This window comes from Emys orbicularis, chromosome 1 (assembly GCF_028017835.1).
Source record: "Emys orbicularis isolate rEmyOrb1 chromosome 1, rEmyOrb1.hap1, whole genome shotgun sequence".
Lineage (NCBI taxonomy): Eukaryota > Metazoa > Chordata > Testudines > Emydidae > Emys > Emys orbicularis.
This window is the reverse complement of record NC_088683.1, coordinates 14,066,688-14,090,009: the sequence shown is the minus strand read 5'-3', so window position 1 is coordinate 14,090,009 and position 23,322 is coordinate 14,066,688. Positions and strand designations below refer to the sequence as shown.

The 23,322-nt window shown below is 47.5% G+C and overlaps 2 protein-coding genes across 2 annotated transcripts in view; one reads left to right on the top strand and one right to left on the bottom strand.

Moving 5' to 3' along the window:
- The window catches only part of ITIH5 (inter-alpha-trypsin inhibitor heavy chain 5), a 64,253-nt gene extending 50,939 nt beyond the window's left edge, over window positions 1-13,314 (top strand). Inside the window, exons 8-14 of the mRNA XM_065415248.1 lie at window positions 139-310; window positions 2,314-2,623; window positions 6,526-7,073; window positions 7,347-7,397; window positions 8,699-8,815; window positions 11,809-12,186; window positions 13,016-13,314. Coding sequence (XP_065271320.1) covers window positions 139-310; window positions 2,314-2,623; window positions 6,526-7,073; window positions 7,347-7,397; window positions 8,699-8,815; window positions 11,809-12,186; window positions 13,016-13,314 — 1,875 coding nt within the window. The remainder of the gene's footprint in view (window positions 1-138; window positions 311-2,313; window positions 2,624-6,525; window positions 7,074-7,346; window positions 7,398-8,698; window positions 8,816-11,808; window positions 12,187-13,015) is intronic.
- A 7,424-nt stretch (window positions 13,315-20,738) lies between these two features.
- Window positions 20,739-23,322, bottom strand: part of LOC135895425 (store-operated calcium entry regulator STIMATE-like) — a 72,539-nt gene continuing 69,955 nt past the window's right edge. The window contains exon 8 of the mRNA XM_065423537.1: window positions 20,739-20,852. Coding sequence (XP_065279609.1) covers window positions 20,739-20,852 — 114 coding nt within the window. The remainder of the gene's footprint in view (window positions 20,853-23,322) is intronic.

Genomic DNA, 23,322 nt, shown 5'->3' with positions numbered 1-23,322 from the left:
TGTAATACAAATAATAAACATCCAGGGAGTGAGGCTTATTGGCTCAGATCCTCAAAGGTATTTAGGCACCCAGCTCCCATTGGAATCAATGGGCCCTTGTCATTAAACGGTGAGAATTTGACTTGTTCTTTTCTTTAGACCAAAGATGCTCTCTTCACCATTCTCAAGGACCTAAGGCCAGAGGACCACTTCAATATTATTGGTTTTGCTAACCGAATCAAGGTCTGGCAACAGGACCGTCTGGTGCCAGTGACTCCAAACAACATAAGAGACGCCAAGAAGTACATCCATAACATATCACCTACTGGAGGTAGGCTATGGAGACCCAGATGGGATTGACTTGTTCCTTTGATTAATTTACCCCAGCCTGAGACCTTGCAGATCTCTTCAGGGAACACCAGGTGGAATTATCAAAAGGGTCTCAGCATTGGCCTCGCTGTTGGAGTCAATAGGAACTTTACTGTTCATTTCCCTGGTAGCAGATTTAGCCCACCGCTGAGCATATTTGAAAATCCCACCCTCTGACTTCTCATCACACAAGCTTCCCAACTATCTAAACTAGCTGTTCTCAAACTGTGGCCTACAGAGAGCTGGTTGGTCACATGGTGCTGGCTCCTTCTCCTTGTTTCCAGCTGCTAAGCAACTGTTAAGGGGCAGCTGGAGATGTATTCAAGACTTAGTTTAGCATGCAAGCAGTTGCAGGAGCTGCCGCAGAGATTGCAAATGGGAGGGAAGGTGTCTTTTTGTTCCGTGTTTGACTTGCTGTTTGACTTCTGTGTTTGTACAGTGCCTAGAACAGAGGGGTCTTGGTCCAGGACTAGGGATCCTAGCGTTACTGTAACAAAATAAATAAATAATAATCCTCTAATTGTAATAGAAGAGGCAGTATTTGGTGCAATGAGCTCTCTGTTAAGTTGTGGTCTACAGTATAAATATGTTTGGGAACCCCAGTAACCTAATGTACTTCTTGGGGACCCATCATCAGTTTCACGTCTAAGCACCAAATTACCTGCACAAAGCCCTGTGAAATGATCTCTAGAAATTCTGGGAAGACAAGAGACTCCGGCTGGCCAAAAATCTGCAAGGGCTTCCCCTACTTTTCCTTATCAGCCTAAACAATGAGCATTCATTCTAACTGAAGCATTCCAAAGGAAAAAGGAGCAAACAGGATGCTCTGTTGCACTGCCTGTACTACTAGCTAAAGAGTTCAGGAAGAGGCGAGGTGGGGTGGGGAGGGGGACATGCCTAGCTAAGCAATTACCAAAGGTGATTACCAAATGAACAAAGCATGTTATCCCAGAGGTGTCATAGGAGAACCACGTAAGGGCCAGCTGAGCCGGCATTGAGTGGATATGACTAATTACAGCTCAAAACAAAGGGAAATAATTAACGGCATGCCAAACTTTGAAGTTTGAAAAAAAGAGATGTATAGATTGTCCATCTCAGCGGGTGTACCATTCTGATTTGCTTCTTTAATGGGTCTGGTTTAGCAAACAGATGTTGGCTGGGTGTCTTCACATCACTATTTGTACACCCACCTACCTACCCACAAATGAGCCCTTTACTGCAAAATGTTTTTTTTGGGGGGGAAATCATTGCTTTCAGTCTTCAATGCTATTTTGCTGAGTTATGGTTTAAAAAGGATACTGGTAACCATGTGGGATTTCTGCCCTCTGTTTTTGAAAAACATACTCTGTATCTTGGGGGAACACCCTGCACCCCCACGTTCAGCCTTATAATATGATTGTGTGGTATCCAATGCAAAGTTTGTCATGTCGGGTGTCTTCGGAAGGCTCACGATGCCTTATCATATGATTGTTGATACAGTAATGTTACAGGTTGTAATTTCATGTATATAGTTATGAGGTTAAAAATGTGTCCTCATGGCTTAAAACAAGCCCAGGCTCCAAAAATCCATTTGGGGTTCTGGGTTTAGATTCCCATCTTCTAACATTCAAGAATGGAGCCAGGATTTCGCTTCAGGACTGTCTCTAGTATTTTTAGCCTTGTTTTCCACCTCCTCTGTTGCAGTCACTGGAGTGGCAAACGTTGCGTTTGTAGTGGTGCCCGTTGACAGAGGTACAGACCTGTCAAGAGGTGGAGTAACAGAGTCTGCTTGCAGGAACAGTACTGTTTTTGAGGGAAAGGGCACATCGCAATGAGTAGAACATATCAGGTGTTTGCAAGCTGTTGAGATTTTCTCGTCAGCTATTTGCACCGCACATAGGCAGGACTAGATGACCTCCTGAGATCCCTTCCAACCCTGACATTCTATTCTATGAAAATAAGCTCATGACTTTGCTGCATTCCCAGGTACTAATATTAACGAGGCTGTCCAGACGAGCGCCAAGCTGCTTAACAATTACATCGCTCAGAACGACATTGACGCCAGGAGTGTCTCCCTGATCATCTTCCTGACAGACGGGCGGCCCACGGTCGGGGAGATGCAGTCCTCCAAGATCCTCAGCAACACCAAGGAGGCTATCCGTGAGAAGTTCTGCCTTTTCACCATTGGCATTGGCAACGACGTCGACTACAAGCTTCTGGAGAGGATGTCCCTGGAGAATTGCGGCATGATGCGGCGGGTCCAGGAGGAGGAGGACGCAGCCGCACAACTAAAAGGGTTTGTTGAGCTTCGCCCTGGGCGCACTGGGGCCTTGGACGAGACTGGGTCACCCCTGTGGGCCTGGGTTTGGGGAGGAGGGACCTCAGATAAATTCACAGTAGAGACAGGCTCTAGCGGCGGATGGTGGATCTGGATTTCGGCTTCCCCAGGGAATTTGTTTATAAAGATATGGGCCGTTAGCAAAATGTGGGTGCCAATACAAGCCCCTCCCCCTCAAAAACTTGGGGCAGTTACAGGTTTGACGGTGGTTGAGAGGTGTAGCTCAGATAAGCCCTTACAAGTCTGGGCATGGATGGTGTCTGTAGCCCAGGGGTTCTCACAACAATTTTTTTGGTGGCCTCAGAGTGCGGCCACCAACTCTTGTTGGTGGCTGCTCTGACACTTTTTCCTAAAATACTTAATTAACTTTAGGAAAAACAAATAAATATGGACATACACGTGTCTAAATCAGTGTAATTTATTTATGTAGAATTTTTTTTTGCAAACTCAATAATAAAAATAATGTACAGTTGTCTCAATTCTTTACTGACCCTAAACAGAATAGAAACACAAATAAGGTGCTTTGCATGTTCTTATCTTTTTTCTTGTTGTGTCTTTTGCTTTTTCGGTTGCTTTTTTTAAAGACTTCCTAGTTACTAAGTCTGCTGGGCAAAGTGATATTAACAAACATATAAATATCACTTTTCACAGCAGACTTACTCAGCCCAGGCAAACGTGCGGACAAATTAAGCCCTGGATGGCAAGGTGGATATGGAGGCAGCAGGGGCCAGGAGCACTGGGGGAGGTAGTGAGGACCAGGGGTGATGGGGGGAGGTGACCTTGGGGCCAGAGCCCACCACTATATAGCCAGGGAATGGCGCCTGAAGCCCCGTGGCTGGAGCCTGCCACCCGCCACCCCAGGGCTGGAGCCTGACCCCACCAGTGGTGGGAAGGTGGGGAATTCACTGGCTGTCTGTTCCTCCAGCTTTTGTGTCTACAGAGGTGGGCAGGGCCCAACCACTGCTGGTGGCCCTGGGAGAGGGGGCCGCTGCTTTGCCGCCCCCCACCCCGCACCAAATCACTACCCAGGAGGCTGTAGCCGCAAGAAAAGTCCACAGTGGCTGCATTTGAGAAACGCTGCCCTAGCCTCTGTTTGCCAGAAGCTGAGGATGGGCAACAGGGGATGGATCAGTTGATGATCACCTGTTCTGTTCATTCCCTCTGGGGCACCTGGCATTGGCCACTGTCGGAAGACAGGATACTGGGCCAGATGGACCTTTGGTCTGACCCAGTATGGCCGTTCTTATGGCTGTAGAGCTCTTTCCATGGCTGGATGGCTACTTGGGAGTTCTAAACCCCCCTCAAGATACAGTGTACCATAGTACAGCTTTGGTGCACTTCGGAACAAGGCTTTGGTTTAAACTCTTTTGACAGAGATATTGCGTGTGCGCCTAAATCTGGGTGGCTGCAGAGCTGGGAGACACTTACATCATCTCGCCCCAGGGTGCAAGTGGAGAAACAAGGACTCATTGCCCGTTTAAATAGATGTTAGACAATGTGAAGATGCCTCGGCACAAACAGCGTCTGCTGTCTGTGAAAATTTTTGATTTGGGTTTTTTATTGAAAAATATTTCACCTCAAACCTAAAATATTTGAATTTGGAAATGCTGCAGCATAGCCTCATGGGAGTCAATGTTTGGTTGCCTCCTGTCCTCATTCACCTCAATGGGCTGGGCTCCCTGACCGGACTACATCTCCCATGGTACACCATAGCCAGGGATTTTCATATAGTTTTGCCTCCCCTCTTCAAGAGGGAGACCATGGTGCACCATGGGAGATGTAGCCCAAACAGGGAGCCAAGCCTGTAGAGGAGAATGGGAACATGAGTCACCCAAACGAAAACCGCCATGAGGCACTGTGGCTGTATTTCCACATTGAAAGTTATTTGGTTTTTGACCAAAATTTTTTGGTGTTTGAATTTCTGCCAAATAAATGAAATGTTCCATGGGGGAAAAAACTCCTAGTTTCCCTAGGTATCCGTAGGGGTGAGCCTGCACACCTCCAATCATAGTTGTGTTGCTCTGTTACACTATGCTTAGCATGCTTGCCTTCTCTACTTTAATACATTGTGGAAACCCATCCACCACCTTTCCCATGGGAGTTGCACCTTAGCATGTGAAATTTGGAAAGCAGCAGCGTAAGTGTCTGATCCTGAAGCATTGAAAGCCGAGGGAGCTATATAAGGCCGCAAGAGCTCATCAGAGAAAAGACTTGCTTGTAAAGGTAGTGGAGTGTTGTCCAGTGGTTAGAGTAGGTAAAATGGAGTCAGGATTGCTGGGTTCTCCTCTCAGCAAAGCCACTGACTCTCTGTGTGGTTTCAAGCAAGTCCCAGTGTCACTTGTGCTTTGTTTTAGTACTCTGTGACCTGGATTGAATAATTGCACTCTTAGGGTTAACTGATGCTTCCAAAGGGCTTTGAGGTCCTTAGACTGAGGGCACTAGAGTGCTCAATACTATTCTAAAAAAGGAAACTGAAAAGCTTTTTATAAAGAAAAAATAAAAAATGTCCAAAGTCCCAGCTCTTTAACAGCCTGTATGTGCAGGCATGAAAAATCAATGTAGCTTGACCACAAAAATAGAGTTGAAGCCAGTTCTTTGTTCGTTTATCTTTCAATGCCTGATTTCAGGGTTCTGCGAGTCCTGCCTTGCAAGAGAAGAGGAGGCTGAGACTGGAAAGCTCAAGTCTGGTAGGGAATGCAGTGCTCTCCAGGTGGCTTTAGGTCTCAGTCAGGCCATCAGTTGTAGCAGGGGAATCATGCAGCCGTAAACTCAGGTCTGGGTCCCTTATAAACGCTTTTCAATCCAACCAAGTGGGAGACATTCCCAGGCATGTGGTAGGTCCTGTAAGAAAGCCCTAGATGAAACACCAATATATTATGGGTGTATAATCTTCATAAGAACGTAAGAACATAAGAACGGCCATACTGGGTCAGACCAAAGGTCCATCCAGCCCAGTATCCCGTCTGCCGACAGTGGCCAATGCCAGGTGCCCCAGAGGGAGTGAACCTAACAGGTAGTGATTAAGTGATCTCTCTCCTGCCTTCCATCTCCACCCTCTGACAAACAGAGGCTAGGGACACCATTCCTTACCCATCCTGCTAATAGCCATTAATGGACTTAACCTCCATGAATCTATCTAGTTCTATTTTAAACCCTGTTATAGTCCTAGCCTTTGCAACCTCCTCAGGCAAGGAGTTCCACAGGTTGACTGTGCGCTGTGTGAAGAAGAACTTTCTTTTATTTGTTTTAAACCTGCTGCCCATTAATTTCATGTTGTGGTCCCTAGTTCTTATATTATGGGAACAAGTAAATAACTTTTCCTTATTCACTTTCTCTATACCACTCATGATTTTATATACCTCTATCATACCCCCCCTTAGTCTCCTCTTTTCCAAGCTGAAAAATCCTAGCCTCTTTAATCTCTCCTCATATGGGACCCATTCCAAACCTCTAATCATTTTAGTTGCCCTTCTCTGAACTTTTTCTAATGCCAGTATATCTTTTTTGAGATGAGAAGACCACACCTGTACGCGGTATTCAAGATCTAGTGGAAGCCATTCTGACTCTCATAGAATCATAAAACAAATAGTGCTGAGATCTTCCCCTTCGAGGCCTCCTGTGTCAGAGGAGATCATGTGGAATACAGCCACTAGATCCTAGCACAGAATCCATGCTCAAAGAACCAGGGAAAGGCAACCTCCTACCAACATGCCTCTGATATTACCTTGGGGGAATATCCCACCCCGAGTGCAAATTCAGCACTCACTCTGTGTGTGTGTACCCCTGCGTACATGTACCTGTGTGTGCATGTGAGTACCTGGCTGAAAACACTAACCTGTGGGAAATGTGACTTGTTTCAGGTTCTATGACGAGATAGGGACGCCCCTTCTCTCCGACATCCGGGTTGATTATCCCAAAGACAGCGTGGAGCAGGTCACTCAGAACCTCTTCCCCAACTACTTCAATGGGTCTGAAATTGTCATTGCTGGGAAGCTCATCGAACGCAACTCGGGCAAGCTCCACGTGGAGGTGACGGCCAGCAACGCCAACAAGTACATTCTCCTGAAAACCGACGTGGCCATAGACGTCCCAAGCAAGAATGACATCAGGGGCTCTCCTGGCATGGAGGATGGCAAGGAGACTCAGAATTATGCTGAAAGGGCATGGAGCTATCTCACCATCAAGGAGCTGCTGACTTCCTGGCTGAAGAGCGATGACAGTGAGGAGAGGGAACACTTGATGGATAAAGCCAAGTCATTGGCCCTGACCTACAACTTCATCACCCCCTTCACCTCCCTGAAGATGAAGGAGTTACAGGCAGACCTGCCTAAGGAGGGTCATGCCAGTCCTTCTACTGAGGGCACTGGGGAAAGAGTGCAGAGTTTGCAAGGACACAAAGCACCACCAGGTACAAACAAAATAGCTATAATAATTGGACACATTCCTTCGAAACAGGCACCCCTCAGAATTGATATCATTAGAAAGGATTGTCTAGTGGTTAAAGCACAGAATCGGGAGGTAGGAGACTGGGATTATAATCCTGGTTTTGCTAATGACTCAATGCGTGTCCTTGAGCAAGTCACGTAATTTCTCTGAGCAGTGTTTTGGGAACATTGTTGTAACATTGTTTAGTCTGTTATTGTACCTGTAACTCTGGCTGCTTTCTCTTCCCCACTTCTAGGTGTACCCAAGCAACCAGACAAACAAAGAATTAAAATATCCAGAACATCAGGTCAGTGTCTATTTCCCAGTTCTATATACTTTGTAACTGAAGATAAACAAGGGCTGGTTTACAAAAGCCACAACTCTTAGTGCCTTTGGCGTACACCCTCCTGGAGCAAACCAGCAAAGATCCTATTCATCTGATTAAAACCCAGTAATTTGGAAGAAAAAAGAAAAAAAGAGAGAGGATCAGGAATTGCTAAAAGTTAGTGAGGAGGCTAATTAGGAAGCACAGTGGGGTGGTATATTAGGAAGACAGGTGCATTATTTAAAACATACAGTTCATTTTAGGAGTCATAAGGGCTTTATTTCAATATTTTAGCATCACAATAACTTGATTTTCAAAATAATGTTGCTGAAATTTTAAAAGCCAGGAAAAAAATGTCAAAACGTTTTCACAATATTTTTAATTGTTTTTTTGACCATCCTTTAAAACATTAAATAGACCTAAACCAAGACCCTAGATCTGAACTTCACCAGACACCAAAGAAGATCACACTTAGCTCTGAAGTTCACAGCTCAGGCCAATCTCTGTATGGCTGTGTTCCACCAGCTGGCGCTGCAGGAATGGATCACTTGCTGTGTGGGAAATCTATCTGCTACTGCATCAAATTAATATTGATGGGCAGGAGGACTTGCCCAGACTCAACTGTTAATGTTCATTGTGCCTGATGTTAATGCTAATCCTAGGGCTGATCAAAAATTGTCCCTCTGAACTGTTTATTGATAGAAAATTGTGTTTTGGACTAAACAAAAAGTGGCTACTTCCCATGGAAAATTTTGAATTTTCATCAAAAAACAGAACACTCAAAACGTTTTCAGCTGAAAAAAGAAATGTTTCAATTCTGAAGTGCTGTCATGGAGCCTTATGGGAGTTGTCGTTTGGGTGCCTCACACACCTATTCGCCATGGGCCAGGGTCACATCTCCCATGATGCACCATGACTACGCAGCTGCTGCATTGCATGGCAGCCCTTCACCAAGAGGAGAAACTGTGGTGCATCATGGGAGATGTAGTACAGCCAGGGAGCCTGGCCTATAGAGGATAATGGGAGTATGAGGCATCTGAACTGCAACTCCCATGAAGTACCGTGGCAGCACTTCAGAAATGAAATATTTTGGTTTTTGACTTTTCACCTTAAACTCAACATTTTTGTGGGGGAACAAAACCAGCTATCCCTAAAGCCTTTAAAAATGTACCAGTAGATCTTGAAGAAAACAGAGACAAGGCTCTTTGAGACCTGTTTTGTGAGATTGCACTGGTATTCCATGAACGTCTCTTACCTTTGCTCTCCTTTTCATGTCTTCTCAGCGGATGGAGACCCTCACTTTGTCATTGATTTCCCCTCCAGCAAGCTAGCTGTCTGCTTCAATATTGACGGGCAACCAGGGGACATTCTCAGACTGGTCTCCGATCATAATGAGTCTGGTAAGACAATGGGGAATCCTGTTGGGGCTACCCCAGCAGCTGACGCACTGGGGAAATTTGAGCTGCAGGTATCAATCCTACAGTGAAAATACTTAGCAACAAGGTGATTTATGCATTAAACTTACAACAAACCAGAGAGGGAGGAAGGCATTGTCACCATTTTACAGATGGGGAGATGGAGGTGTAACCCACACACCTTCTGGGTGTGGTGTTCTGTCCCATCCAGCGGCACCAAGACCACTTAAAGAGAGAGATAAAAAATGAGTCTGCTCTACAACCTTAGCTAACAGCCAGTTGGCTTTTAGCTCATGCAGTAGAGGCTCATGCACTAAGCTCCAGAGGTCCCGGGTTCGATCCCGCCCGCCGCCGAGCGGGTTCTGTCAGTGTTACAGAGGCACATGAGATCTTAGTGGCTGTCTATGGCTTAGCACCAATCACTTGCAGAACCTGCTGAGGGGTGCCCAAACTTTGCCCAACCCAGGGCTCCATTGGCAGGAGGCCAGGAGCTGCAACTACTTCATGTCAAATGGAACAGATTGCCACCACCCCATATATTTACTATGGAGATGGGGACCATGGAAATACAAAGACCCAGAATGCAATGCTCCAGCTTGATTTGAGCAAGCAGCACCTGATTAGGTAAGACACATGTGGTCTGTATGCCACACTTGACTACAGCTGGAGCAGGCACAGCTAAATAAACGGCCATCTTGAGTTTCAGATGCTAAACCTGTGGCACGGACATGAACCAACAGCCTCCCTCTGTTAGAGATTATGCTAGGGCTCCGGCCCCCCCTTTGCTCCATCTGCAAGTTTCACTAACTGATTCCGCTTCTGTAGCCCACTGGTTGCAAAGTTGCTGAATGCAACCACAGGATTGCAGAGTCTTCTCGGCAGAGTGGGGTGGGCAGGTTATTAGCATTTAACTGCATACTGCTTACTTAGGGGGCTGGCGGTCTTCAGTGCTAAGTCCCTGTCAAACTGCAGTAAAAGGGTCCCTGAGCACTGAGGCGGTTAATGACTGTTTGTTTTAAAGGAGGGTCTATAGTAATTGCACTAAAACAGTTTTTGCCTCTGGATCAGTCCTGAGAAAGCTAAACCCCAAATGATTAAGTCTCTGCTTTGCATAGGCCGGTGTGACCCCCTGACTGCCAAAAATTCAGATCTGATCTGGAATTCCTAAGCAACATGGTTAGCAAGTGGATTATTTGCGAAGCAGGAAAGCCGTGGAGTGGGGGTAGAGGGTGTAAAAACCAAAGACAATACGAAAGTCTGTCTGACAAGGAAAAAACGAAACAAAACAAAGTCACCGGAGAGCTATTTCGTGTGGCACTTTTGTCGCATTGGCCCAACTTCCCTGTCCCATCTGTGTCCAGCCCCTGTTTGCTTCAGTATAAACCGAACCCCTCGCAGACAGACCACCAGCTTCCTTCACCGGCTATGTTGGCTGGTTTTTTGTGGCTTGAGAGGAGCATACACTTGAGGGAGAACAGCGTCGCCCAGGTTCAGATAAATGGCAGCTAAGTGTATGGAGAAAGGAATGAGAGTTTCTCCTGTGACTGCTGGATAGGGAGCTTTTCACCTCTGCACTGATGGCGCGAGGCCAGTCGTGACCCTCCATTGTTACCGTCTGAGTGTGGTGTCTGTCATTTTGCAAAGAAATGAAAGTGACGTCACATTGGCCGGTTCCCCCAGCGCTCCATCGGTTCTGACCCCACCCAGTCTCAGCTGCGCTCCCCCTTCATCTCTTCACCCCCCTTCCCAGGCCAGGTGCAGCAGGGAGGGAGTTGCAGAGGAGCCGTCCCATTGCTCACAGGTGGGGAAGGGAGAAGAGGGAGTGGAGCAGCCCTGAGCTCTGGGCTTTTTCCGCTCCCCTGACACGCCATGAGAACAGTGTGGGCTCCTGAGGGGAGAGGGAGAGAGCGCTGCCTCCTCCAGTAGTCCTGATTGGCTGCTTATACCCCAGGAGGTGGAGCAAAAGCAGTCAATCAGAAGGAAAGTTTCCCTTAGGCGGGGTGAAACGGGCCCCTCAGTGACCAGGCTCAAGTTGTAGAATTTTTATTTGCCAGGTCTGCAACCCCTTTGAGCCAGACACACTGTAAGCATGGCCTCCCACCCCTACCTGTGGCTTCTCCGGTGCAGAATTGAGACATGCTGGAAGGGCAGAGTGGGAAAAGCATGTATAACCACTGGAGTTACAGGTGCCTCTCTGTGCCAGTGCACAGAGACTATGAGTGCAGTGCTGTTCCACTGAGGGTCCTTTCGCTCAAGCTGTAGAAGTTGTGCTTTTAGCCCTGGGAGTCCTGGTTCAATCCCTGGCATGTTGGCCAAGATGGCGTCCATCACATTTCCGCTGCTGTTGCCTGCGTTGGAGTGTTGGACCTTTTCAGGCCTCAGGCAGCAGGGCTGTTGGACCAGAACCTCTCACCATTGCCACATTAGGTGTACTGCAGCCTACAGAGAATGACCCACAGCCCTGATGCCCATAGAGCAGTGGTATTAGGCCAGATCCAATTCCTCTCTTACCAGAAATAATTCCGTCCCATGGTCCTGTGCAGAATGGGATTAGACCCATGCTGGTTAACACTCTGTGTGACTGAGCAGGGTTCTAGGATGGTGTTTGTCAAAGCAAGCCATCGCCTACCTGCCCTAGGTAGATGATAATGCAGTTTTCAAATACCATGCTAACACAGCGCTCAAGGAAAATATCCTCTCTCACACTGACCAGGGCAATGGTGGCAGAACTCTGCTAATAGGTCGGGGCCTGTTTTCAAACTTGGATGTCCAAATATGCAGTTAGGGGCTTAACTTGTGGCAATCAAGTTTGAAAATTTTGGTTTTAAGCAAGATGGTGGCTGGGAGAACTAGGATCCCAGCTGAGTGGTACTTCAGTGTCCACTCAAAATGAGGTTTTCATTATGCATGATCCACCGCAGCAGCTCGGAGTGGTTCATTCGCTCACATTTTAAACCGCTGGTTCTTTTCTCTAAAAGGCGTAACTGTGAACGGGCAGTTAATTGGAGCCCCGGCTCCTCCCAACGGCCACAAGAAACAACGGACCTACTTCAGCACCATCACAATCCTCAGCAACAAGCCAAAGCGATCCTACGTCGAGATCACACCCACCAAGGTCATCCTGGATGATGGGGAAAGATTCATTTTGCCATGTGACCGGAGTGCCACGGTGGGGAGCAGCGGCCTTGAGGTGTCTATCTTGGCCAATTCCAATGTCACCGTGGCAATACAAGGCACCATCAGCTTCGTCATCCTGATCCACCAGTACAAGAATCCTGCCCCCTACCAGAGGAATCACCTGGGATTCTACATTTCCAACAGTAAAGGGCTCTCCCCTCAATCCCATGGACTGCTAGGTAGGTGTCACACTCTTTCAGTTGTAACCCGTAGTAAACTGTTTCTGACTGAGACGGGTGAGATGGGAGAAGCGACTATTTCAAAGGGGTATGAGGGACAGAGGCAGGAGGTGGTGGGCCTAGAGGAATGGGATGGGTCAGCTGAGAAGTGGGACTGTTGCCTTGAGCCAGTCATGACCAACTTTTCTGCCATCAGAAACCCTCAATGTTCTTACCCCTCTGTTCTCCATCTGACCCATCTCCCCTAGTGTATCTATCGATTGTAATTATATGGCCCCATTACTATAATATCTGAGCACCTCACAAATTTTAACATATTTATCCTCACAACACCCCTGTGAGGTAGAGAAGTGCTATTTGCCCACTGGGGAACTGAGGCCTAGACAACAGGGGACTTGCCCAAGGTCATACAGGAAGCCTGTGGCAGAGCAGAGAATGGTGTCCTGAATTCCAGGTTAGTGCCCTAGTTGCCGCACTCTCCTTCCTAGCTTTCTGGGTATAAAACAAGTGATGTTACCCTCCAGTGGGGAACAGGAGGCTCTCTGCTAGTGGCAGCTCAAGAAGCAGTTTCCAAGCTTAATTGGCCAAGGCCTGTGTTTCTGGAGGTGAAGAAGGAGCAGAGTTCTAGTCCCAGTTCCCCGTGTGTGGGTGAGAGATTAACAAAAGAATTGTAGAATGTAGCTTCTTTCCACCATTGCTGGGAAACCCTTCAGAATCCCCAGAGCCATTAAAACCTGGTAATTTGGCTGCTGCTTTGGAGACCCCTTTAAAAGACTCTGTCACAAAGCAAAGCAGCTGCTTTAGGAGTAAGTTTAATCTTTCCTTGCAGGTCAGTTCTTGTACCATGAAGTCAAACTTACCCAGGACCCTCTGGGTGGAAGTCCCCAGCTGGTCAGTCAGAACTCAACTGAAGAGCCGAACCCGAGACCAGTGAACATGTTAAAGGTAAAAGGTAGGCTGGTTCCTGTCGTGTGGAAGCAGAGAAAGATCTACAACGGCGAGCAGGAGGTCGATTGCTGGTTTGCCAAGAACAATGCAGACAAACTGATTGATGGAGACTATAAGGATTATCTTGCTGCTCATCCCTTCGACACAGGAACCAGCTTCGGGATGGCTAACAGACTTTAAGGCCGATCACCGGTTGCATCAGCAGATTCAACAACAATAACCCTGCAGGTGGTTCTTACTTTTTTTAGTGCCAAAGAAACAAATCTTTTCCCGTTGGAAATCAGCTTCCCCTCTTCTGTGCTGGCAGGTCGTGGTGCTGAGTGCAAGGGGTGGGGAGGTTTGTGTTAAAGTGCTCTCCTGGTGGGAAGCCAGGGAGAGGGGGAGGTATGTCAGATTTAGCAGTACAGAAAGATACAGGTGTAAAACTAAATGCCCAGGTGGATCTGTGCAATACCCACCAGTGTCTGGCTAAGGTAAGATATAAGTCATACAACATAACCCTTCCTTTGGTGGGATAACATGACATGAGGTACCTGCTGTGAAAACTACCTGGGGCAGACGTGCTTTTAGGGAAAGCATCCCACAAAGGAAAGCCCACGGTCACCAGAGGGTTAATGAACAACACAGAGCCAGTGAGTCACAGCAGGGTGCTGGTTTCTTGGCTATCCAGACAGGTTGAATGGGGTGTTAAGTGTGACAGTGTGAACCTCTAGCCACCAGAGAGGCTCACTAGTGATATACGCCCATACGCCCGCATGAGGCGTCTTGCTGTTAGAGTATGGGAACATCCTAAAAAAGCAGTTACAGCCTGAAAGAGTGACAGTGGTGGTGTAACTTCCACCCCTTGTAGCATCTTGATGAAATGTTTCAATCCATGGTCTCTCCTGTCTCGGAAAGGAAGGAGGCTCCAACCTACACCACATCTGCTTGATCATAGCACTTGGCGCCCATTCTATTTAATAGAAGCTTTGTTAAATTCTCTGGATAGGAACAGTCAGCCAAGCTCCAAATCCATTGACCACAAAATGGTCCCAGCTCTTGTACTGAAATACAAATCCCATATAACTGTTACAGTCGGGGCCCATGCAAAAGGGGATGAGCCGTATGGCGGAATGTGAGCTTTATCCATTCCCGATCCCCAAATGCTTATCATCTGACACTCCTCGTCTTTGCTTCTGTGCAACGAAGGCGATTGGCAACACGAGGTTGTGAAATGGGCCATTAAACAGATACTCACGCTGCAGGTATGTGAAAGCTGAGCAAGCCACTCAAGGGGATTTTGCCAACCCAAAATGTAGAGACTGATCTATTTTAAAGCGAGACATCATTTAATAATGCTGTGTGTCAGCCTCCAATGAGATCCTTTATTAGAAAAGTCTGCTAGAGAGGACGTCAGCAGACATGAAGACATATGTGCCTGGGAGGCCAGAACTGAACTAAAGTTTACCGTATCTCCCCGGGGGCTCAAAGGGAAGGGGGAAAGGGGTGAAAGCACCTTAAGCAGCCAAATGATATCCAGGTGTTAGGAGAGTACTGAAGAACTGCTTTGGCCTAGGAGAAATAGACTAACTCAGAGCTGATATTTGTATATTTAAACATTATAATCACATCTAGAGTCTAGGACATCTTTCACCCACAGCATCCTTGTCCATGTAGAAACCACCACTCCCTAATGCTGTATTGTGGAGAAGCATTGAGCTAGCAGCATTGCTCAGTTCAATCTCATGTTTTAGTGAATTTTCTTGCTTGTTGCAGGGAACGATTCCATTAGAGCTTCCCACGTAAAGCCCCGCTAAGGTACCTCAAATGCAGTGCTGCTGCCAAAATTCTGCGAGTGCTTTGCAGTGAAATTTGAACCTGAGGCTATGGCTACACTACAGACTTCAGCCAGCATAGATCTGTCAGTCAGGGATGTGACGAGGGGTGATCCCTGACTGATGTGACTGCGTCGACAGAAGCCTATAGCATAGCCAGAGCTATACCAGCAAAACTGTGTGTTTACTAGGGTAGTTTGTTACACTCCTGGCGGGTGGCTTTACTACACTGGTCCTATTGGGTTCCGGGAAGTGGGCGGGCACAAGCTCTCCCATTGCTAAAGGACCCTCCCCCAGCCTTAGGGGAGGCTCCACAAGGTCCAGGAACTCAAATAATTACAGGGGACAACCAAAAATGTCACAGGGGCAGGTGTGAAGGTCAAAGGGTCAAACAAAGGGAACCTGAGGGGGACACCAAGCAGAGGACCCCGGACAGCGCCCACTGCTCCTCGAAGGCATCAAGGGAGCCAGCGGATGCCGCCCAGAGGAATTTTGCCGGGATACGTGAGCGAAGGCAGGATCGGAAATGGGCCCCACAGTCGCAGGAAACCCCCTGAGCCAACCTCCTCTCCCTGGTCTTATAGATGGCTACTTTGGCCATCGCCAGGAGGAGGTCCCGCGATTCTGTGGGGCCACGGATGGGGTGTGAGTATATGAAAAGGTGAGGGGAAACATGCAGCCAGAAAGGTAAAAGGATGGTCAGGAGGAGCCGGAACACTCCAGGTCTACGTGTGCCAGGGTCTCCCTCACGCTGTAAAAGGGACAGGCGCCAGGGACGGGGGTGAACCACGCCAAGTACACGCCCGTGCTCAGTATAGCTGTGTCCACACCATAGTACTTTGCCAGTATAGTAACCTGGGAGTCCCATAAAGCCCTAGTGTAGACATGTTCTGAGGCTACCGCACTGGGCACGTCTCTCAGGAAACAATCCTCTCAGAAGAGCAATTGGCAGACACTGAGGAAGTGTGCTGGGTGCTGCCTTTCTCCTAAACAGTAAGCACAGCGTTGGCTAGCAGGCCATTGCTAAACAAGGCAAAGCGTAGCCAGCACCAGTGTAGCACCCATGATCAGGAAGTGCTACGGGGAGGGGAATCTTGCAGAGGGTGGGAAATTGTGCCAGTTAAACTGGCTGCTTACCCGGAAAACGTCTGGTGACAAACCACGGTCGACTGACTCCTGCATTGACTTGACTGTTTTATTTGCAGCAAGTGACCTGGATGTTGGTCACGTAAGAAATATTCCTGAACTCATCAGACACCTTTGGACTGTGGTTATTGCCACGGGATTTCCCTGGGTTCGCACTTTCCACCTCCCCCCACCCATATTTCAGCTCTTTAGAGGCAGGGTTTGAGTTTTCTACATGGTGCTGATCTGTTCAAACACACGTTCCCTTCGAGGGCAGCTTACTTAGGGCAGCTGTAGGGTTCTATTCCATCGTACACACCCTTCTGCCCCCTTTCTGTACATAAATATGTATTGCTAAAGCTTCGAGTGCACCAAACATCTCCCCCACCCCATTATGGGCATGCTATATCAGTTGACCCCAAAAGGATGAAATCTAACCCCGTAGGTATAGGGAGCACCTGCAACAGCACAGTTGAGATTCGGTCAGTGCGGATCCAGTTATCACTTTTCACAATAAATATACTTTACCGTGACCATGGAGATGATGTTTTTATTTAGTGTGAAGCAGCAGACACTTGGTTGAACCTGTTATGAGACTAAGGTTGTGCATGTGTTTTATGTTGCTGGATAGGGGAAGAAGCAGCTGCACCAAACATTGTTCATAGAATATCAGGGTTGGAAGAGATCTCTGGAGGTCATCTAGTCCAAGCCCCTGCTCAAAGGAGGACCAACCCCAACTAAATCCCCAAAGTGCCCCCTCAAGGATTGAACTCACAACCCTGAGTTTAGCAGGCCAATGCTCAAACCACTGACTTATCCCTCTCCCCATCAGGTGGTTGATTATAATGGCCTTTGTGACCTCAATGGAGATGCTTAAAAAGCAGCAGCAGCCTCTGGCTTAGAGCAAGAGCTACGAACAATAGATGTCAGAGTCTTGCCACAAACAATAGATGTCAAAGTTTTGCCATTGAGTGGTGGAAGGTTGGTCCAGTGGTTAGGGAACTAGCCAAAGACGTGGGAGACCTCTTCAAGTCCCAGCTCCGCCAGACTTCCTCAGCGCCCTTGGGAAGCCGAGACACAGAGACGCTATCTGCAAGATGAGACGAATGGTTCTTCCCTGCTTCCCAGAGGTGTTCTAGTCTATACAGGTTCTTCTACTACACTCATCACCATATTATCTCAGTGCTTTACAGTAGCGCCACAGGTGACGTGACTAACAGCTATCACAGCCGCCCAGGGAGAGGAGCGGGTGCAGTGAGGTGGATTTTTTTCAAAATTGTTTTCTATACAATGATTGAGATGCTCAGAGCTGACAGTAATTGAAGTAGCATAGATTTGAGGGGAGCAGGATGGGACCCTAGAATAGCACCAATTGCAAATCCTAGATTCTCCTCTGAATCGAGAGCTTCTGAAAGGCACCACGGTGTCTGGGTCTCTCTCACTTACTATTTCCCTCCCACTGCAGGGGACCTCGGGCACTGGTGCACCTCGGTCGCTCCTATTCTCGTCCTGTGGCACAGAACAGTCTGGTACCGTGAGGGCTGTGATAGTTGGTCTAAGTAGGGTTATTGGCCTTGGGGTGCGGGGGCTGGTGGTGGCCTGTGATATGCAGGTCAGATGGGATGGCCTGGTAGGCCCTGCTGGCCTTAAACTTTATGACTTCCCTGGAGAATGAAGCCACCCGCTGCAGAATGATTAGCACAGGGCAAGAAGTGTTGCAAGAATCCCCATGTGGCGCCAGCTCTGAACGAGAGGAAGCACTGGTAGGGCTGAGGGTAGCTCAGCTCCTTTTCCAGTCGCTATTTGGTGTCTCTAAGATGCCAACAAGAGGGTGGGGAGAGCAGTTGTAGAATGAACACCTACCCATCGTACTCCAGTTGCCTACAGCACAAGCCATCCTGTAGGGCCTGTGAGCCTGCCTTACGGACCAGGCCCCCATTGTGCTAGGCGCTGTACAATCAGAGCACAAAAAGACAGCTAAGTGCAAGGAAACAAGACAAGAGAGAGACAGAGTGGGAGAAACAAGGATGGCAGCATATGGCATGTTAGTGCCACTGTGTTGGGGGACGACGACTGTTACTTAGGCAGGACTCAGCTTAAGGAAAGGGAAGGGGGCAGGTGTGGAGAGAAGCTAAGGTGAAGGGACACTGAGGGAGGGGGATGCTTGTAGCAAACAGCCAATCAACCCAGGGCACAGAAAGTCAGGATGTTCTGCAGTTCTGGCGGGAACGTCCAGGGGTCCCTGCTTCTGCCCCTGTGGCTAGAGCCTCTGGCTCCCCCAAGGCCACTTGGTGGGGGCAGGGGGCAAAAGGGAGGCACCTGTATCCTAGTTCCCCCAGAGTGACATACCCACCCATCAGCTGCAGGAGGTCTTTCACCTGTGATACTGCACATCCTGGGAAGTCCCATGGCTGAAGACATGGGCAGGTATCTTACCCGCATGCAGTGTGAACTTTAAAAGAACACGGGGAGGGGGAGCGCGCAGGGATACTTGGCCTTTTCTACACTGGGCCGTTTTCACCCATTCTTATTTAATGAGTGACATGAAACGTTTGTAAACTCTTGGTCCAGGCCCTTCTGCAGCCCAGAAATTTGGCCTTTTGGCCAACTTAGCCACCCAACTGCAAGTGTGAAACTTTGATTTTACTCACCCTCGCAAATACCCGTCCGGCCAAGCCGTTTAGAATGGCCAATGCTTGAGGGTTTGTTCCAAGAGCAGTACAGTTGGATAGGGGGAAAAAATGGGTCATTTGAATCATGTTAATAGGAAATTCAAAAAGCCTCCCATTTCAAGACATTTGGAATACTGTACACAGCTCCATTCGTAACCCCTTGTTTCAAATTTAGCCAAACACGGCTTGTTCAGTGAAGGCGACGTGATCCTTAGGATTTGTATCTAGCAGCAGAGTTTAAAAATTCTTCACACGCTCTTGGGGCAAAACGTTTTTAAGAAAGGCTCCAAAATCCTTTTTTATGCTTCTACAGAAGGGCTTGCATAAACGAAGGCTGAGTTCGCCACAAGCTGGGGTGTAAATCTACCGCTAGTCTGCCATGCACGAAGTTCTCATTTGGACCCTGCTGCCACACCACAGTTCCCAAGTGCCCTTTAATCTACTCTGCTTTGAAATGAGATAGATTAACATGCACCAAGGAACTGTTAGTACATGACCACAGGCTCCACCCAGCTTGCCCTGAACCAAGTACTCATTTAGACAATCCCTAATTGACCTATAAGCCAAAGGGCCGAGAGCCTAGAGAGTTCCCAGTGAAGGCACTAAGCTCTGCTAGTGGGTGCATTTTGAGAAGCGTGTCATCCAATGTGTGTTCGGTGTGATTTGAAGCCCTCTCTCCCTTGAAGTCAATGGGTTTTGGATCACAAATTCTTTTAAGCAGCATAAATATTTCCATTCTTATACCACACATTCTTACGTGGTCCTGCCTTGAGTGCAGGGGACTGGACTAGATGACCTCTCAAGGTCCCTTCCAGTCCTACACTTCTAGGATGCTTGGATTACTGTAGAATCTGAATGCCTTCCAGTTATGCATTAAGCAAGTTGATTAATATCGGTCATGTGCAGTTCATTCTCTCTTCCCTCTCCCATGGGGGAGAATTGTGCATGCAATAGAATGTTTTGGTAGGGTGTACATGCTGATCTGTGTTTATGGTAGGCTGAAGGGTCCCTTGCATTTGGAGCAGAAGGTGGCAAGGTTTGGGCCAGTGCGTAGGTCCTTCCTGAGAGAGTTTGTTCTACAGGTGTTAGACCGACCCCTGGGAAAGCTGTCTCCTGCACAGATGAACTTTCCTGTTTAAATAAGGCTTTATTTTAGAGATCACTTTAGACATCGATTTTTGAAAATTTTGGCTTTAGAAAAACAGCTTTTCCCCACGTCATTAACCCAAGTGACTGCATAGATTTTTAACCAGATTAACTTCTGGGCCAAGACAGGACAGTTCCAGTTCGGATATGGCAATGCAAAGCAAGCGGCAAGTCCCTGCAAGTGAGAATTTAGAATGGAGCCATCTCATTTGTAACATCCTCTCTTTGCAAAACATTAGGCGCGGGAATGCATTCCAAAGATGAAGCAACTTTAAGTCAAACTTTTATTACAATCCCTATAAAACAGTAAAAAAAGTCAGATTCAGTGGAATGATCAGTCCAACCCCAAAGACATTTTTAAATACTTTTTACAAGTGAGTTATTTACGAGCAAGCTGTGCATACAGAAAGTGTCACAGTACAGTTAGTACAAGATAAATCATAAATCCTATTAAAAGATCTAGTATTTTGACTTATGCTACCATCCTGACAAACTCTACAGCCAGCTGGCCAGCCACAGAAATATAACTCCACAGTCCTAACCATGATATGATTAGGAGTGTCCAGTTTAGAGACAAATACAGGTACAGCAGGAGTTAACGGTGTACGTAGAGCCAGCCACCACACTGGGCAACAAGAATGCAGAAAGTACAGAAACGCCATCAGGAAAATAACTGCAAAGGATAGATCTGCCTAGTCCCAGCATGTGATCTCCATTTAACTGTGCAATAAACTAGCATCCCCACCCCAGCTTCTAACATCAGATCAAAGTCCAGTTTTCTACAAAAGTCTCTAGTGCTGTTTTCTTGGTTGGCACTCTCTCCACTTGGCTCAGTTTGAAGTCGCTATTAAAGTACCACCTGATAGCCTGGCTGTCTCGTTTTCTGGCTGGGTCCTTGGAGTCCTGAGATGTCTTCGTCACTTTCAGACTGATCAAAATCCAAGTCAGGACAGAGCAACGCCTAAAGGAAGAACAAGAACAATTCAACTCTTGACAGAGACTCATTGCTCAGTGGTTAGAGCGTCTGTTTGGCTGGAGATCTCATACCTCTTAGTGCCTTTTAACGGGACATACCATAGGTAACATCTCCCAGAACAGCACTGCTCTGAAGGATAAAGATATGTCAGTGAGCAAACAACAAAGCTACCCTAAGTTTGATACAGGAGTTGGCCACGATGCCTATTCCTCCTCAATCAAGTGATACTCAGCAAAATCTAAACTCAAACCCTCAACCAAAAACTCTCTCATTACAGAGCTAGGCATTTAGTTACCCAAGGGGTAGGTGTGGGCAGGGCATCCCATGCTGTTTGTAGCTTGAATAGATGAGTGTTCAAAATTAAGTGACATCTGATCAGCAGAAGTCAGATCTGTCTGCTCACCAGCTGGCTGGCTAAGTGGTTTCTGCTATGAATTATGCCCACCTATGTTAAACTATATTTTTTATTGTACCCTGTCCTCCCCCCACCTTGGTTTGCTTGGTCATTTCCTCAACCCACTGTAAAGACCTCGTCTTTAGACTATAGACTCTTTGAAGCAAAGAAATGTTCTTCGTTGTGTTTGTACAGTGCCTAGCACATTGGGGTTAAGGCCTCTAGGTGCTATTGCAATATAAATATATATCATTCTTTAAAACAGAAAATCAAAGTTAACCAATGTTTATTCAGGGTAGTACAAGAAAAATGTTGGACTCCATCACCACTAATTCAACAAAGTACAGAAAAATGACAGATGAGCCTGCCTTCTTCTGATTAGCAGACACCAAATCTCATTGGCCTGCCATTGTTGTCTTCTGCACCGGCCAAAATCGCGCATGTTGAGTTACTTAATTAACCGCTAAAGTGCAGCCACCTCTGGGGGAGGCTACAACTTTTTAACAGCACCCAGAAACAGTGAAGGATAGAAGAGAAGGCGAATATTTCAACCAGTTGAAACTGCATGGGAGTTTAAGCAGATGCTGTAGCTTACCCCTACAGAAATATGGCCAGGCCCCAGGGCCCTGTCAATTCCTGGATAAGAACATAGGAACGGGCATACTGGCGTCAGACCAAAGGTCCATCCAGCCCAGTATCCTGTCTACCGACAGTGGCCAATGCCAGGTGCCCCAGAGGGAGTGAACCTAACAGGTAACGATCAAGTGATCTCTCTCCTGCCACCCATCTCCACCCTCTGACAAACAGAGGCTAGGGACACCATTCCTTACCCATCCTGGCTAATAGCCATTAATGGACTTAACCTCCATGAATTTATCCAGTTCTCTTTTAAACCCTGTTAGAGTCCTAGCCTTCACATATAGCATGTACATCTGAGATTCTGACAGCTTCAGTTTTACTTCTCTAAAAGACAGCCCCTCCAGTGGCACAGTCCAGACCACGCTGCGCTAGTTGAGAGTTGGCTCAGTGAGACGAGCACCAGCTCCTAAAAACACAGCTTCCTGCATCGCCTTATTGGAGGTCTCCCATCAAAGTGTTGATTTGGCCTGTCCCTACTCAGCTTGAGAGATGTAACAATATCACAGCCTGCATTTTTATGTTGGTTATTAAGCGTGTAATTTGGACACGCTCTGGAATGTTTCCTGACACACTGCATTAGGGATGCAGTATAAAATGTGCTGGCTTTATGAAATGTCCATATCAAGGGAGAATTTGCTCATGCTTTGTTTGGCCGGAGTGTTTTATATGCAACAGACCAAAAAACTGGCGGATGACAGACTATTAACAAGGCCTCTTTCCCGGTCCTGGACCCGGACATCGTGTGGGACATAAATTGCATGATCCCGGTGCACTGTCATAACAAAGGAACACACCCTTCGTTCGTTATCATTTAGGCGGCACGGTGGGGCCAGTAACCACAGCAACAGGAGGGCTAAACAGGAAAAACCAACGGCTGCAATGAATCAACATCTTCAAAGGGATTAGAGAGGCTCACACAGCCCATCCTGATTCACACATTTTATGACATCTCCAGCAATACATGGAAAACCCAGCAATATTTAAGAGATGCTGTCAGGTCACATTTGGCTTTTACAACAACCTAAGACCAGTAGAAAATAAAGGGAAATGGCTTGTTATTCAGGTGCTATTTGTAACTAAGACGTTGATCTCTCTTGGGGTATGGTACACAGCTAAAGCTGTTCATGGGCATTAGCTTGATAGGCTAGTGCAGGGATCGGCAACCTTTGGCACGCAGCCTATCAGGGAAATCCGTTGGCAGGCCGGGACGGTTTGTTTACCTGCAGCACCTACACGTTCAGCTGATCGCAGCTCCCACTGGCTGAGGTTCGTTGTTCCAGGCCAAAGGGGGCTACGGGAAGCAGCGGCCAGCATATCCCTCAGCCCACACTGCTTCCTGCAGCCCCCATTGGCCTGGAACAAACAAACCGCGGCCAGTGGGAGCCACGATCGGCCGAACCTGCAGACGCTGCAGGTAAACAA